Source organism: Bactrocera latifrons, unplaced genomic scaffold (genome assembly GCF_001853355.1).
Source record: "Bactrocera latifrons isolate USDA-ARS-PBARC rearing strain unplaced genomic scaffold, ASM185335v1 scaffold_14, whole genome shotgun sequence".
Taxonomy (NCBI): Eukaryota; Metazoa; Arthropoda; class Insecta; order Diptera; family Tephritidae; genus Bactrocera; species Bactrocera latifrons.
In genome coordinates this window covers 2,357,954-2,375,042 of record NW_017534852.1, presented here as the reverse complement: position 1 = coordinate 2,375,042, position 17,089 = coordinate 2,357,954, and the positions used below count along the sequence as shown (strand labels likewise).

Genomic DNA, 17,089 nt, shown 5'->3' with positions numbered 1-17,089 from the left:
AAGAATACGAAAGCGATGTCACGTACTAAATTTTCCCGAAATCGGTTGAATTGCAGGCGTGGCAGAGGTCCGATTACGCTCATCTATAAACTCGTAATGTTTTTGTCATCAATATATCTCATGGACGAACGGACTGACAGACAGACAGTCAACCGGATTTCCACTTTCTCGTCATTCTGATCGTTTATATATGTATAACCCCTCCATCTCTTTCAGTTTTAGGTAATATGTACATGCAACCATTTGGTACACAAAACTTTAGTACTCTGTAGCAACTGGTTCTATTGGGCTAAGGCACATTGCTTTACGGGGAACGACATAGGTTTTGAAAAATTAATTAAGAATTTTAAAATTATGAACAAAGTCTTACTATATTTTATTCAGTGTACTACCGTGAATAAAAATCCAATATCATGTATTTTATGTATCTTAAGTCACCAATTATATAGTTCACAGCGCATATGAGTGATTTCTAAAAAGTGTTTAACCACAATTTATTACATTTAACGTTGGGTTTTTTTCTATTACTAGAGCAACAAACAAACCATATTAACTGAGGCGAGTGTTTTGAGAGATTGCGGTTTCCACAAATATTTTTCTTGATAAGGAATTTAATTAGGATTTAAATTTCTTAAAGCCTACCAATTCGATATTATATTTTAGTATTTCAGTAAGTGTAAGTGAGTTGGTCTGGAAGCTCGATAACAGGAAATTATTAAATTTAAATAAACTGAAAGTACGCAAAATGTACATAATACTCGCCTACATACTAATTCAACTGATCACAAACCCGAAATTCCTGTTGGCGCACACTACCGAAATGGAGTTAACCAACACTACTGTTGAACCAGTCACTTGGCTCCCCGATTGCAATAGTGATGAGAAGAATGTTTGTATTTGTTATGGCAATGGCACACTATATAGTATTGTTACCGGCGGAGTCTATAATATTGAAATCTACTTTTCTTCAAGATTCCGGGAACTGTTTGTAACTTGTGTTGAAGAAACAGAAATAAATTTTTTACTCGAGCGCAAATTTCAGTCAACTTTACTTAAAACCCGCTATTCAGTAATGGAAGTTTGCAGCAATTTTAGGCCCAAAATCTATATGAACGGCATTGTGCGGGAAATTCTAATAAATATGAATGAGCTGGATAAAGCAACATTAATCTATAGCACTGACTTTGCTGCAAAACCAAGTACTTTTAATTTTCAATTTCGAAACCGCTGCATAATCTCCGTAGGCTAGACTTAAGTCAGAACCGATTGCAAACTATTTGGCGCACTGAGACTACCGTCACTACAACGCCAAGGCCACTGAAAATTTTTCAATACAGCAATATAGGCATAAATTTGACTTTAGCCGTTTGTTTTAATTATATCGCAAAGTTGCAACCAGAAAAGTACAAAGGTAGCGAGCTTAACATAACAGTAATCAATTTAAGTGGCAATCGTTTGCGCGAATTCACTTTGGATTGGCTTGTAGCATCGCACATTACTTGCCATTTTGAAATAAACCTAGAGCACAATTTGATTAAAAACATCTTTGCTTTACATGACTTCTCCAGTACAACTAACGATTGTGCGCGCGAAATCAAATCGACAGGCAATCCGGTCGTGTGCGATTGTGCATTTGCTTGGATTTACAGTGGAAACTATCGTTCGCTGTTCAATGGTTTACATTGTGTTCAGGCGTCAACCAAACTTATAAAAGATCTGAAACATATTCAACTGTGTGCTAGGAAACCGGTAATGTGCCCCAACAAATGCAACCTATCGCCAAGAAAATTTGTGAAATTGCTAGTTAATCGATTTAGCGCCTCATAATCCGAGACACACTTTTAGTTATTAAGTTTAAAAAACTGCTTCACATTTAAAGCCATCGTGCAATAGGTAAATTATTTCATCGGTATTGTCCATCTAACCTTTTGTTTGATAAAAATTAGATTATTTTTATATCACCCAAAAAAAAGATTTTTTTTTTTTTTTGATACATACTACAAGTATGTATGTAGGGCATTCAAGGGGTTGAAACCAAACTTGTTATATAAGGCTTATGATTAAAATAAAAATGCAGTAATATTATGGATTCATATTGGCTAATATAATGATTTTGTAATATGACATAAACATTATGATACATTGAGAAAATGAATATTTGTAATAAATAAAATTAATAGAAACTTTTTTTTTTATTTTATAATATTTTAAAAATGAGTCGGACACTATACGGCAAGCCCTTTAACCATTAAAAATTGGGTTATATCCGCTTGTCCGGCGTGTTGGTTACCGACTCTTATACGCAGCAAAAAAGAAGCACTCTCTCTACTAACATATCAAATAATGAAAGCATTTCATGTATGCATGTACTATGTATGTGTAAGAATATGTATGGAAGTAGGACAAGAAATACCGTGGCATGGAACGAGTTTCTAATACAATATATAGAAAATGGCGCAACTACTTGGCGGCACGTCGTTTAGTCAGCGGCGTTGTGGGCGTCGGTGGTTTTATCTGAAAAAAAAAACACTCGAGCGTATCAGCTAAGATCAAATGACAATAAAATCTCCGAAACTCACCGCAGCACGAATTGGCTTAGCTGTGGCAGCATTCGCTGGCGGTGGATCACGCGGCTGTGGACCATTCTCATCTCCAACTACTATTACCGCCACCGGACGATTTTCGGCTGCCATGCGTTCGGTGCTCTCACTTCGTGATGTTGAACCCGCGCGCTTAAACATACCTGATAAACGACCACGTAAATCTTTTTTGCTGGCGCGCATATCACTGGCAACACTAATATCAGAGTCAGATCCCTGAATCTATCAAATGATGAAGTATATACGTCTTAGTAGGGTAGAGTACATAAAAGCAGCAGATGACGGCAAACTTACCGACACTTCACTCTCGGAATTACGACTACTCTTTGTTAGACTACGCAGTTTGCCCATTAAGCTTTTCTTTTTCTTACGCGGACCGCGCGGTATGTCACTCTGTGTAGAGCCACCGGATAAACGTGAGTCCAGACGTGAATCGAAGCTGCTATCACGTACCATGCCACCCAGTTCGGAATCAATGGACTGCACTGATGAGACGCTGCCGTCATCTTGACGCCAAATATTCTGTTATAGAGATAAAGTCGCATTAAAAAAAATAAAACGATTACAATGCAACAGCATAACAACCTGATCCTTCTGTATTGAATGATCCAGCGACAGACTCTTCCTTATTAAGCTACCATTATGCCCTGATGAGCGCGACAGCTTGGAACCAGTGCGCGTGGAACCTGCAGCGCTTGCTACCGAACTTTGACTGCCATGTGGATCGTTTTCCTGCGATGCGGCACGCCGCAAATTGCTACGCCTCACGCGCGTTCGCTCGTTTTCATCTTCATTAAGACGCTGGAATTTGCGCAACTCCTCAGATGCCTCAGCCAAACGCGCCAGCACATTAGTTATTTGTGAGTTATTGAGCGCGCTACTGGGCGATGGACTGCGACTACGTTGCCGCGTAGTACCCGCTGCATCCGGTCGCAATGTGTTGCCACTGCTCGATGTGGAGCGACTACTTGTTGTTACCATTTTCAAATCTGGCGCTATTTTCACTAATTCATCGACAGTTTGCAGCAATGCGCCTACTTTACGCTCACCACCATCTTGTTCCATACGCCGTTTTACCAATTCCTTCTCGTAACGCTCACGCTCGCGTCGCAGTTTTTCATTGGATGTGCGCAATTTAGCGTGTACATCGCGCAATTCCAACAAGTCACATTGTAACTCGGCGATCTTTCGTCGTCCCTCCTCCATCTCCTCTTCGGTTGAGCGTTTTAATTGATCTAAACGTCGTTTTGATTCCAGTCGCTCCTTATCCCGTTCACGTTCAACTTCGAAAAGCGTTTGCCGTAAATCACGTGCTAAAGTTGAAGTTTCTTGCAGCAGTCGCTGTTGATCTTCACGCTCCTTTTGCCATGAGAGTTCTAATTTCGTTTTCATACCTGGTATTTTTGTACGTCCCGAGCCGATGACACGCTCTTCCTCGAATTCATTAAGTTTGGATTGCATCTCGGATATTTTTATTTCATTTGCACTGCGCTCCGACACAAGCTCTGTCTTTACTTTACTCACCTCGAGACGTGCTTCAACTAACTGATCCTCTAGGCAGCCGATCTAGCAAGGTTCAATATTAAAATTGAGTTGTGTTATTGGTTGAAGTAAGTAAATGTAATAGCAAACCTGTTGTTCAAGATAGGCAATTTTACTCTTATCATCATCATCACTGCTATGCATWGAACTGCGACTCTGACGGCCTGTGTTCGATTTCAGTTCACCAATTTTTTTCTGTGCGGATTCCAACATTTGTTTGAAGGCATCGCGATCCTTTTTAAACTTCTCACATTGGCGCTGAATGAAAATAAATAATACAATAACGATATAGGTTCGTTAGAATATATGACACCGAAATGGTATTAGTGCATTTAACCAAATGAAACACAGCATAGATAAATTTTTGGAAGGTCCCATTGAGATAAAGTAAAATGAGATTGGACAATGTTCATCCGGATTTATCCAGTTGTTTTTACAAATGATTAGAAATACATTGATATAAACATACTCCAAAAAATCTCTGAATATTCTTTTCTACGGATATATGTATGTTTCAAACTTAACTTAGGGTTGAGGACATTATTCCCATTTTAAATATAGCACCCATGAACATAGCCGGCAGGTATTTTGCTACGAAGTACGATATAAGGCTCAAGTATATAAAATGGCCCGGACAAGGACTCTCCTCCTTCAACTGCATTCTTGAAAATTGGATCACTACATTGCAAGGGCCACTCGTGGGGGTTTTTCTTTGCTCACATAACGATAAATTATAAGTGGATGGGGAGAAGTCGCTGGAGAATAGGTGCAGTGGGTTCATGGATGGGTCAGAGCTAGGAGGGAATGTTGGAAAGATAGTTTTCTGTAAAGGTTTTCAAGCAAAAGTGACGACTATTAAGCTGGCGGTAGTCGTACTGCTACGCAGTGCAGTCCCTTCCAGGGAGGTGAGGACTCACAATGACAGCAGAGCGGCAATTCTAGCGCTGAGTTCGCTAACTCTGTACTCGAAACTAGTCAGGGAGTGTCTGTCGTCACTAGAAATAGCATCAAGCAACTTCATGATCCGACTTGTTTGGGTGTGTGGTCGCCGATGAGCTAAAGATAAGGGACACCCTTGCTCTGCTCACATGGGAATGGGTTGGAATGAATTGGATATCCATTTATGTTTTGCGTTCTAGGGTTAGTTAGGGTTAATCGACGACCATTCGTGATGATCAAAACGCTTTATCGATTTGTAACGATGTATGTATATGTGTATGTTTTTTTAGGTGTAACAGAAGAATCAGTTTAAGCAAATCTTAATATTGTATAAAACGGCACTTAGTGGAATCTTACAACATAAACGATGAGAGCCTTAGTGAATTCAACAATTTAATTGTTATTATTGTTAAAATTAAAATACGACTTCCTTCCTAAAATGATGATACTTCAGAACCTAAACTAACTCACCTGCATGGAAGTCAGTTCGGCACTCAAATTCTTGACTTGTTGCTCGTAACGCAGACGTGTAGACGCCACCTCGGATTTGAGCTGTAATTCCGAGTTCTGTAGCCTGGAAAACAAATATTTTAATAAATATCGTAGCTTGACTAATTCTATCTGCTCACTTCGTTTTCAGCGTTTTAATTTCGGCTTGCAAGCTACTACTGTGCTCATTAATCGAATACTGCGCTTGCTCAATACGACTAAAATCATTTAATTTACTACTTAAATCATCATTTTCCTTACGTAACTGAAATACTAAATCTATATTCATCTCGTTTTCTCGGCGCAAACGATCATATTCTTGCTCCTTCTCTGCCAATTTATTCTTCAGCATTGTCTTTTCATATTCAGAAGCGCCGTTTTTAATCTGTTTCGCCTCGGCTTCTTGCAGTTTGCGCTTCATTTCGCCCAGTTTTCTCGCCAGTTCTGTACGCTCTGAACTTATTTCATCCATTTCATTGAGTTTTTGTTGTAGCGAATTCAACTCCACTTGCATATTGTCCTTCTCCGTGGTTAGTTGGGCGCGCATTAATATCGTTTCTTCTGATAATTTTTCCCAATGTGTATTCAAATCATTGTAGCGTTTATTTTCATCAGCTACTTGTTTATGCAGTTCTTCAATTTGCTTTTTAAGTTCTTGCACCTGTTTGGAATCGGATTTTGAGGATTTAGATTTGAGCTCCTTTACTTCCTTCTCAAGTGTTGTTTTAGTTTTTTCCGCTGACTTTTTGGCGCTGGCAAGATCGGCATCCAATTGTGCAAGTTTAGACTCGAGTTTCTCGCGCTCTTTACGCTCTTTTTCGTAGTCCTTCTCCAGCGTAGTGTGCTTTTCTTTGTCAAGTTTAGTCTGCGTTTCCAGCGCTGCCTTTGCTGCTTCAATTTTTTTAATCTATATGTAGGAAATATATTTTAGAATTGTGTAAGTGTTTATTTATAACCGATTACCTGGCTATCCTGTTTTTTAATCTTATCTTCCAGCTCTTTGACTTTAGCACTGTGTTTCTTAGCTTCATCATCAGACTTCTTTAATTTTTGCTCCAGCTCACTGAGTTTCGGTGAGGAACTTGTCAGTGTTTTTAAGCGATCTGTTGTAAAAAAAAATAAATATAGATTTAGGATTTTAGATATTTTTTTTTGCAAATTAAATACATTAAAAATATACAATCCACCGTGGAAATAAAATTTCACTCTTAAGAAAACTAGTTTTAGCTTACAAAACAAAATTAAATGCTACCGGTTAGATTCCGGATGATTAAAGTGAAGTTCGAAGTTTCCCGGAATTTATTCCGGCGTTTTGTTAAATGATAAATTTTCAACTATTACATTCAGTAACCATTGTTTCGAACCATCTGTTTCTGCTAAGAGTATTCTTGGGTAGATCCCAACTATTACAGAGTCGTTGCAAAACCGTACTTTCCAACATTGTGTTAAAAAAAATGATTTCGGGCATGAGAGGCACTATTTTCAACTACTCTAACGAATATTCCCTTCCAAGGCGTCAATCGTCTTGAAGTTATCTACGTAAGCAAGCGACTACACATAACTCTAAAAAAAATAGTCCAGAGGTAATGCGCACACCAAAAGACTGCTTCAATAGATTGATAATTTCGTTGGCTATATGGCATGTAGCGCGTCTTGATGGAACCAAAATTCCTTCACATCAACATCTTACGATTTAGGTACGGTAATCATGGCTCTATAGTATTCCACATTTACTATAACATTATGGCCGGCTTCATTTCTGAAAAAAAATACGGTCCAACGATTCTCACTGCCTATAAAGCACACTAAAAGTATCGACAATCTTCATAACCTTAATAAGTTAAAGATATTTTAGAAACAGTAGTGACAACTAAATATCCAAAAAGAGCACTAGAGCTAGTGGATGTAAGACTTCCATTGCATACAGTATATATTGAGCTAGTTACAGAACCACTCTGGCGTCAAAAAGGGCTTTGAAATGCCGTCGATTTACAAGATAAAAGAAAATCGCTGAATAAACTAAACGCTATCCCAAAAATCGAGGTTGAGAAGTGCTTCGACAATTGGAAGAAGACCTGGCATAAGTGCAAAATATTGAATGGGGACTACTTTGAACGCGACAAATTTAATGTAGATGAATGAATAAATTTTTTTTTTCGTTTTTTTTTATCACACCCCGCATTCTCTTTTATGACAGTTAGATTTGCTGAACTCACCAATATCGCCCTCAGCTATGGACAAACGCTGTTTCGCTTTCTGCAACTGCTCCTCCAGACTCGCCTTTTCAGTCTCAAGCGTCTTCACTTTATCGCCTCCACTATTCAATACTATTGCACGCATTTCGCGTATTTCATCCTCCAACTCTTCGATCCATTTCTTCAAGTGATTCTTTGGCGTCAAATCTGTTACACGTTTGGGCGCTCGAATGGGCAGTTTCTCTTCAGCTTCCTGTAATATAACTTTCAATTTGGCATCTAACTCATTGCGTTCACGCTCCATCTTTTCAAGCGATTCCTTCAATTTTGTAAGTTCCTCCCCATTCGCGCCATTTTTATCCAGCGACGTACTCTTGCGTAAGGCCTGCAATTGCATGCGTTTATTATCTTTCAGCAACTTCTCATTTTCACTTTCCAATGTCGAGATTTTCGTGCGCAACACCGACGCTTCTTGTTCGACCAATTTCAGTTGACGCTTCGCATCTATATTGACATCTTGTGGCAGCGCAGAGCCGGTTTTAGCCGCAATCTCCGACTGCAAGCGTTCGATTGTACGATCCTTATCGGAAAGTGATTTACGTAGCTGCATTAGCTCCTCAGTGAGTGCTTTAAGTTTCTTATCTGCGGCATTTGTTGGTGCCGGGTTAAACGAGAGCAAAGAAGACTTCTTGTCTCCCGTCTCAGCTTGATGTACTTTCTCCTGCAGCTCTCTGACATGCTTTTTAGTTTCACGATTTTCTTTCTCCAAATCGTCAACACGCTGACGCAGTATAGCCGCCTCTTGCTCGTTCAGTTCCAAAAGTATACGTAACTCGGCGGGATCGTCCTCATCGGAAATACCTTCGTCACGTTCAGCCGCCGATTCAGGCATCAGACGATGTGGTATCGGGCTCAGCTTACGTGTAGCTATAAAATTAAAGTTGGAAATGTGTTAAATCCATGCAGAAATAATATATTTTTAACGCAGTCAAGTAACTTCATCATGCAAAGCTTCGAAATGATGGGTATAAATGAAATAAATTTTTTCTAAGCGTATTATGATTAGTCAATTTAAGTATGTATTAGTTTCTGGTGATGAGCAGCTGTAAAAAATGGCAAGTACTTGACGGTAAGAAGCAAGTTATACATCGAATTTCGGTTAGTTTGGTTCAAATTGGTAAATTTTGTAAGAATTGAAATTTATATAATGCAAACTGTGTTCTTCGTAAGGGTAATGTGCCCAAATATAACGTGATCATAATTTTACAGGGTTTTAAAAATAATTTGATTAATATGACAAAAATACAAAATTTTGTTTTCCAACTCATGTATATATATGTATATATATTCGTACTTCTGGAGCGTGTTGCCATTTTTTTCAACTGCATCATTAGCGAATCATTCTCATCCTCGTAGCGGGCAACCTTTTTCCTCAAATTTTCAGCCTGCAATTGTAGAATTAGGACAAATAATTAGTATAACATTAACAGAGTTCAATTCAATCGTGCAAATATTTGTAAATTAAAAGGCTTAAATTTTTTTTTTTATATAAGTAAAAAATAGTATGGGCAATCCGGCCATACAACTCTCCCTGTAAGGATGGAATCATTCCAGCCATGTTGCGAAAGACGCTTTTTTTGTCAATGCGATTTTTTGGGAGATGCCTCAGTTATGTGCCACAACATGTGCCTTAGCGCAGTGTAGTCTTCACTCCCAACCCTAAGCAATTTAGGGATATAAGCTTAACTTCTTTCCTGCCACAACTATCTCTCATGGATCGCACTAAATTCTTTGGAATGGAAACATCTACATAGTCAGCCAACAGTAATGAGGGTTATAACCTTGTTTCGCAAATCGGCAGGAAGTGTCTTGGGAAGGAGAGCAGAGTGGAGAGTGCCAACAGGAACAAACAACTTCACTTTTACAAGGTTTGCCAAGTTATAAAGGCATAATATGTTGAACGAGACTGCCAAGAGTGGTGCGGCCATGCATACTCTTTAAGTTGTAAGTTAAAATTCCATGGAAAGTTCTATCGGGATGCAAGACTGCAAAAGTTCTGTGCAAAACAACACATGCCTAATAGATCATGGCACCAAAGAAACAAAGACGCATTTTTTGTACATTTTTCCCACATTGCCAAGGTTATGCTTCAAACATTTGGGATCACCACGGTATGAGCACTGGAAGAGATATCTATAGTGGGGCCTGAGTACTTATTCGCTTCAAGCTTTGGCTTCCTGACTACATTTTATGAACTACGTGATGACACTACATTGTTGAGGATCGATGTGTGGCGCACGAGACTACCATCTTCTTCTTCTTTACGGAATTATAKCCGAGTTAACAACAGTGCTTCAATCGTTTCTTCTTTTCGCAACGTTTCGCAGATTGACAATGCCAAGCGAACCCAGGTCCTTTTCCACCTGGTCTTTCTAACGGAGTGGAAGTCTTCCTCTTCCTCCGCTTTCCCCGGCGCGTATTTCATCGAAAACTTTCTGAGCTGGAGTGTTTTCGTCCATACGTACGACATAACCTAGCCACCGCAGCCGCTGTCTCTTGATTCGCTGAACTATGTCAATATCGTCGTATGGTTCCTTCAAATGCGTCATTTGCCGAGGCCAACGCGCAAAGAACCATACAGCTTTTGCAGAACCTTTCTTTCGAAAAATCCTAAGGTCGACTCATCACATGCTCTCATCGTCCATACCTCTGCATCATATAGCAGGTTGGGAATAATGAGTGACTTATAGAGTTAAGTTTTTGTTCGTCGAGAGAGGACTTTGCTTCTCAATTGCCTACTCAATCCGAAGTAGCACCTATTGTCAAGAGTTATCCTGCGTTGGATTTCCATACTGACATTGTTGGTGGTGGTTCCAAGATAGACGAAATTATATACGACTTTGAAGTTATGACTTTCAACAGAAATGTGGGAGCGAGTGCGACGACAGTTTTTTTGATGAGAGGAGATATTTCGTCTTGCCCTCGTTCACTGCCAGATTCATTTGTTTTGCTTCCTTGTCCAGTATAGAGAAAACAGAACTAACTATACTGATATCAGTATCATCGGCATACAACAGCAGCTGTATACTCTTATAGAACATTGTATCTTCTCGATTAAGTTCTGCAGCTCGAATTATTTTCTCTAAGAACAGAATGAAGAAGTCGCACGAAAGGCAATTGCATTATCTGAAACCTCGTTTGGTATCGAACGGCTCGGAGAGGTCTTTCCCGATCCAGACGGAGCTTTTTTTTTATTGTTCAACGTCAATTTACACAGACGTATTGGTTGTGCGGGGATACTAAATTCAGACATCGCGACATAAAGGCAGCTCCTTTTTGTGCTGTCAATAGAGGAGTGACGTGTGTCGATTCTCTTCTCAGGGGTCTTTTCCAAGATTTGGCACATGGTGAATATCTGGTTGATTTTCCGAGCCTAAAGCCACACTGATAAGGTTCACTGTTCAGTTGTTGATCTTTCACACAATACGGTAGAACTACCATCTTCTAGATAAAGTATCCAACCAAAGGTTTGATGAAACTGAATTTTGTTATGAAACAAAATTAGCTTACTCTTCATATAGAGCGCTACCTTGTATTTGATCATGTATTTGACTCAGATCAAAAAAATTACCAATATACCACGAAATGACCTTACAACCATGCTTGGACCGAAAGGCGATCCGAATTTTGATGGATCTGGCTGAAGAAAATAAATATATCTAAATTATTATTACTCTCTTACCCTTTAAAAGAAGCACCTTCAGTTCTAATGTTCTTTTTGCACTCTTTTCTTAAAAACAGTTAACTTGTATCATAAGATCTTTTATATAATTCGGCCTAATTCATAAGACACCGTTCCAAACGTTTTAGTCGAACGATACCAAAATAAGTTCGAGCTTGCTTCACCTTTTAAAACATGTGTGTCACACTTTATTTAATATTTAAGAAGTATATTTGAATAAAAATAAACATTATTCAATACCTGACTTTTTTGCTGAGCGTTATGGACATTGGAACGATTTTGACATCTCACACAAATTCCTAGATTTGTCCTAAGCAAGGGAAGAGGATATAATTCCATCTAACCTAACTTTAATTTGGTCCACATTTCGAATATGTTTTCTAGCTTATTTATAGCAAAGAATAATAAAGATGTATTAAATCAGATTATCCTATTCAGTTGCCATGAAATTCCAATAAAACTCTGCTTCAATATAAAAGCTTCACGAGAAATAGATTTAGTAGAAACGATTACGCACAAACAATTTGTCAGTTCCAAAGGCTACATAAAAAACATTATTTTTGACAAATTCTTGGAAGATACCTGCACTAGCGCCCGACATGAGCGCTTGCGACATTGCAGTAGGAAAGAGTAATGCAGATGTTGCCCTAGGCGCCACTGCGGCAAACACCATTGCAAATGGTGAACATTCACGGTCACAAAAAGATTTCTGGTTTTCTGCAGCAATTTGAGCATCAATCGAAAGTTTTCTACTCCCAATCTCAGTGCCGACGTGAAATACTTCAATACGATCGGTCTCAGTGGAAGCATCGCAAATATTATTAACAGTTTCTGTGGAAACTTCTTGTGTTCCAGTGGTTTGTGTTTGTGTTTGTGTGTCGACTTCGGCACTTTTCGTTTTGGCCATTTGTGTAAAGCTGTCACATGTCTCCACGAGCACTGCCGTGGCCGCATCGTTGGTAAGCAGTGGTTGTGTTTCAACGCTAGCATCCACATAAGACAGTCGACGCGTTTGTGTGGCACGCGGAAAGCACAAAATTTCGGGAAATTCCAAGGTCTGTGTACCAACGTTTATGCCAACGTTCGCATTCAATTTCACAAGCAACTTTTGACGCTTATCAACAATGGAGATTTTCTTAATAAATTCTAAGATATCATAAGAAACCTTACCTCTTCCTCAGCAAATTTCAGCTGATCCTTCAAATCCGATTCACGTTCCACAGAGTCCTGCAAGTCGCGCATTAATTGTAGTGGTGGCTGTGGACTTGCATCCGCCGATGTAGACTTGCCAATAATGCCTAACATAGGCGTCTTTCTTTTGCCCGGATTACGTAGCTCGTCAGCTTCAACCTAATATGAAAATAGCCATATTGAGAAATTCAAATATGTATATGTAAATCGGCTTTTCCAAACACTTACTTGTAATTTACGTGTTAATTCGTTTGCAAAACGCAGCTCTTCCTCCAGCTTATTGACCTTGGCCAATAAATCTGTATTGTAGTTGTTTTGTTTCTCCTGTTCCATTATCTCAACCTTACGTTCGTATTTCTTAAGTTTGAAATTGAGTATTCGGCAATTTTTTGTCATCTTTTCCAGCTCCTTTTGTAGATTTGTTTTCGCCTTTACCTCATCATCGCGATAGGTGTCTTGCAACTCATCCATTTCGGCCTGCAAATTGATGATCTCCTTCTTTGCATCCTGGTTCTCCTCCATCAGCTCTTCGCACAGCTGTTCGGCCGCCTGTAGTTTACGTTTTAACTCATACTCGCCACCTTTCGGATTGTTTTCGATTTCTTTCATGCGTATATTTAGCTTACGTTTCTCCTCGTTTACTTTTTCCAATTGGTCTTTCATCTCGTTTACCTTTTGCTGCAACGCTAAAGCCTCGGAGGCTGCAGTCCGATTCGAAGCGGTGTCCATTGAGGCGAGCCGACGCAACAAAATATCGCTTTTTTCGCGTTCGGCGCGCTCTGCACGTAATTTCATCGCCTCGTAGTCGGTGTGCAACCGTTTGAGCTCATCATGCAGCTCTCTATCGTTCGGACCCACCAAAGTGGTTTCTGTCGTTTCCGTCGTAAGGGAACTATTATCGTGCGTTTGTCTTTTATGCGCATACTTGGTATCTTTAATTTTCAGCATGAATTCCACATCTTCGGCAGATTTCAACCGTCTTGCTTCTTCCTTTTGTTGCCTTGATGCGGTCGTTGTAGAAGTACTTGTAGACGACTTAGCTGTTGAACTTGTGGAATTTGTACGCGCGCCATTTGTTGTCGACGACGCTGTACTCACTGATTTCGGTGTGATACCGGCGCTTGTCGTGGAACTTGTTGTTGAAGTGGAGGAAGGTGTGGATGCTGTGCTGGAGGTTGTAGCCTTCTTCGGAGGCAGCGAATTGCGTTTGGCGGCAGCTTCTGCCATGGATGTGGTGGATTTGCTGCGTTCTGGTCGATCAGGTGGCGCTTTACTCTCAGTATCGCTGGATGAATTGTTATCACTACTTTAGTAACGAAAATTTTTTTGGGGGGAAAGACAAACAAAAAGCGTGGACAAAACCAAACATGAAGCACTAGCACATTCAATATCTACACAGCGGCGGCAAATGCACACATTGTTATTAGTTAACTTACTCATCGCTCTTCTTGGGTATGGAACGTTCTCGACTGGATTCTCGGGAGTTTTGGCGTTGCTTCTTCAACAAATTCATTTTACGTACCCGTTCGGCGAGGCTGTCAGTGGAAAGGATAATTAGATCCTCCGGAATACTGGAACGCGAAGGTGATGATGTAGAAGATGAGGATGCTGTCTTTGATATGGAATCCTCTACCTATATATCAACCATACTTATTAAAAATATACGTATAGAACAATCTTAATATTTTGCAGGAAAAAATTGTGGAACATTTGAGATACTGGAGAAAACTAAACGCAGAAAACTTGTGGTGAATATGATCGTCATAGGTGGGTTACCTAGTAAATAAGTAAATAGTGGCAAGGCGACCCAGAGTAATAACAAGTTGTTTTAAGGTAAGAAAGCTTAGTACTTTATTTTTGAGTAGAGCTATTCGAACTTGGATGACAGCCAGAGAGATAATACCTATTGCTTAAAGGAGCTCAAATGAAAAGGCGAATCCTCATTAGATCACTCGCATTTAACTCTGTTATGCAATGATAGGTGTTCAAACTGGCCACTTTTCCAGTGGCACTCAATCGGTGAGGCTAAATATTTTGGAGAACTCAACTTGTCAAAGTTACAATGAGGAAGACCAGGATTATATAGGAACTGTCTACGAAGCCGCCTTAATAAACTTTTGGTAGGCCTTAGACGTTTAGTCGTTATGCGTCTGTTATTTGTATTTAGTTAGGAGTTCTAGGCGTTACAACGGACAGGTGGCTCTAGCTGCTCAAGTGGGATTTTTCGTGGCCTCGCGAGAAACCTATTTATCTAACCTGACGCGGTTTTCACCGATATGGTTTTTACAACGTAAACACATCTGTCAAAATCCAACTATGAACTAGATTTGTGTTTTTGAGACACGTTTTAAGAAGAACTTTATATCGAACTAAGTTAGCGGATAATGGGAAAGCCTATAGCTACAGAGCGCTATTCCCACAATTACTATGGGTTATGCTGGCTCTAGAACATATTGTCTAATATGGACATATTGAGAAAACTGTTAGAAATATCCGCCAAGTGTCGTCTGGAGTATTTCTCCAAGCTTCAAGCGCAGTGCCCATTTCGAGAACTCAAATTTTTTTATAACTAACAGATCATCGATTACCTCCTTTATATCCAGCGCCGTTGTATGCCGTCGGGGAGGTACCGATAGCTTCAAAGTCACGTCCACATCGTTTTCCTGCGTCCGACCACTGGGACGCGAGTTGGCCTTTTTCGCCTGTTCGTCCGCTTCGTCGATGTCCGGTGTGGAGGCCCATGATTGTGGACGCCGCTTAAGTTCTACATTAAAGTGAACAACTATTTAGTATTATAAGACCAACATATTGTTGTTAGCGTTCATGTTACGATGTTAAACAAGTTTTTACGATGCAATACGATGCGATGCAGTGCGGTGCAATTGTATGCAGTTGAGGGCGTTGCCGTGCGGTGAGTCCACATTTACGGTACAATTACACGATTGCGAACGATGACGATGTTTGTTTTTAGTTTATATGATTTTTGTTATTGTTTTTTAAATATTTTTTGGATTAGCCAAAGATATAGTACGTTTACGTTTACGAGCACGATTACGTTAAGATGTAATTGAAATTGTGTTCATACAAATATTGTTGTTGGTATCCACAAAATTACAGTAGAAACCAAATATTGTTGTCCACATTCGGCAGCGACGAAAGTGTTTTCATAGTTTTTAGTGTGTTGAAATTGCCAACATTCAAAAAATTGTGGTGAAATGTTCGAAAAATTTAATTTAATGAAAAAAGTACAATAAACAAATAATATTACGTTTTATGTAATAAAAAATGCAATAACAGGGTGACCAAATATCAATATCTGTATTCAATTTTAGACACTGAAAAGTATAGAACTATTATAACAAGAAAAAACACCAGCGAAAAAGCAATAACTAGTAGGTTTTATAAAGAAAGTAAGGGGTGATCCAAGTAGAGGTACTTTTTTCAATAGCCCTTTTTGAAGATCACGCGTGTGTCGTGCCAAGCTGTCATGTTATTTTTGTCCAGTGAATACCACCGACGGAAGAGAATGACGACGTGACCACAGATGAATTTTATGAGTGCTTGGAAAGCACTTATGAGAGCTGCCCGCCACGATGTCAAAATCGTGCTTGGCGACTTTAACGCCAGGGTCTGCAAAGAAGGTATCTTTGGCACTACGGTCAGTAAATTCAGCCTCCACGAGGAAACATTCCCAAGTGGGTTGAGGCTGATCGACTCGCTGGGGCCCGAAATATGGTTATCTGTAGTACTAGATTCCAGCATAAGAAGATACATCAAGCTACCTGGCTGTCTCCGGACCGAAAAACCACCAACCAGATCGATCATGTTGTGATAGACGGAAGACACGTCTCCAGTGTTTTAGATGTGCGTGCACTGCGAGGTCCTAACATCGACTCGGACCACTATCTTGTTGCAGCCAAGATTCGCACGCGCCTCTGTGTACGCAAAAAACGCACGCCATCAAACACAAGGAAGGTTCGACGTCGAGAAGCTGCAATCACAACAGACAGCAGCCGAAAGAACAGGTGGTACGACGAGGAGTGCCGTGTCCGAAGGCCGAAATGCGTGAGTACGAAGAGCTTGATGGGCTAGCCGATAGGGGTAATGCTCGAAAATTCTACGAAAAATGCGGCGGCTTACAGAAGGTTCCAAGACTGGAGCATACTCTTGTAGAACCCTCAAAGATGAGCTAGTCACCGATGCCCAGAGCATACTTAAATTATGGAGGGAACAATTCTCCAGCCTGCTGAATGGCAGTGAACGCACAACGCCAGGAGATGGCGAACCCGTTGCCCCAATCGACGACGATGGAGCAGACGTTCYATTGCCCGACCAGGAAGAAGTTCGAATAGCAATTACCCGCCTGAAGAACAACAAAGCGGTGGGGCCGA

The 17,089-nt window shown here is 40.0% G+C and overlaps 2 protein-coding genes across 7 annotated transcripts in view; one reads left to right on the top strand and one right to left on the bottom strand.

Moving 5' to 3' along the window:
- Nucleotides 1-745: 745 nt before the first annotated feature.
- LOC108965360 lies at nucleotides 746-2,047 on the top strand. Its single transcript, XM_018927709.1, has 2 exons — nucleotides 746-988; nucleotides 1,210-2,047. Exons 1-2 carry the CDS (start codon nucleotides 746-748, stop codon nucleotides 1,825-1,827), a joined length of 861 nt encoding a protein of 286 aa, XP_018783254.1. The 3' UTR covers nucleotides 1,828-2,047.
- A 35-nt stretch (nucleotides 2,048-2,082) lies between these two features.
- LOC108965420 (calponin homology domain-containing protein DDB_G0272472) overlaps nucleotides 2,083-17,089 on the bottom strand; it is a 33,104-nt gene continuing 18,097 nt past the window's right edge. For 2 of the 6 annotated variants that reach the window (XM_018927812.1, XM_018927813.1), the window contains exons 5-18: nucleotides 15,287-15,480; nucleotides 14,135-14,331; nucleotides 12,927-14,004; nucleotides 12,678-12,857; nucleotides 12,090-12,621; nucleotides 7,787-8,692; nucleotides 6,534-6,673; nucleotides 5,711-6,477; nucleotides 5,553-5,655; nucleotides 4,233-4,400; nucleotides 3,186-4,166; nucleotides 2,895-3,122; nucleotides 2,580-2,822; nucleotides 2,083-2,514 (exon numbers count right to left, since the gene is read on the bottom strand). In XM_018927812.1, coding sequence (XP_018783357.1) covers nucleotides 2,461-2,514; nucleotides 2,580-2,822; nucleotides 2,895-3,122; nucleotides 3,186-4,166; nucleotides 4,233-4,400; nucleotides 5,553-5,655; nucleotides 5,711-6,477; nucleotides 6,534-6,673; nucleotides 7,787-8,692; nucleotides 12,090-12,621; nucleotides 12,678-12,857; nucleotides 12,927-14,004; nucleotides 14,135-14,331; nucleotides 15,287-15,480 — 5,771 coding nt within the window. In that variant the 3' untranslated portion in view covers nucleotides 2,083-2,460. Of the gene's footprint in view, nucleotides 2,515-2,579; nucleotides 2,823-2,894; nucleotides 3,123-3,185; nucleotides 4,167-4,232; nucleotides 4,401-5,552; nucleotides 5,656-5,710; nucleotides 6,478-6,533; nucleotides 6,674-7,786; nucleotides 8,693-9,119; nucleotides 9,211-12,089; nucleotides 12,622-12,677; nucleotides 12,858-12,926; nucleotides 14,005-14,134; nucleotides 14,332-15,286; nucleotides 15,481-17,089 lie in introns of all 6 variants that reach the window. The other 4 variants (XM_018927817.1, XM_018927816.1, XM_018927815.1 and 1 more) reach the window with 4 other exon arrangements.

Excerpts from the sequence above, each read along its gene's own strand:
- LOC108965360 (XM_018927709.1), top strand. The coding sequence starts at position 746 with ATGTACATAATACTCGCCTACATACTAATTCAACTGATCACAAACCCG. Across the intron at positions 989-1,209 it reads CAAGATTCCGGGAACTGTTT|TTTTCAATTTCGAAACCGCT; the intron begins GTAACTTGTGTT and ends AAGTACTTTTAA.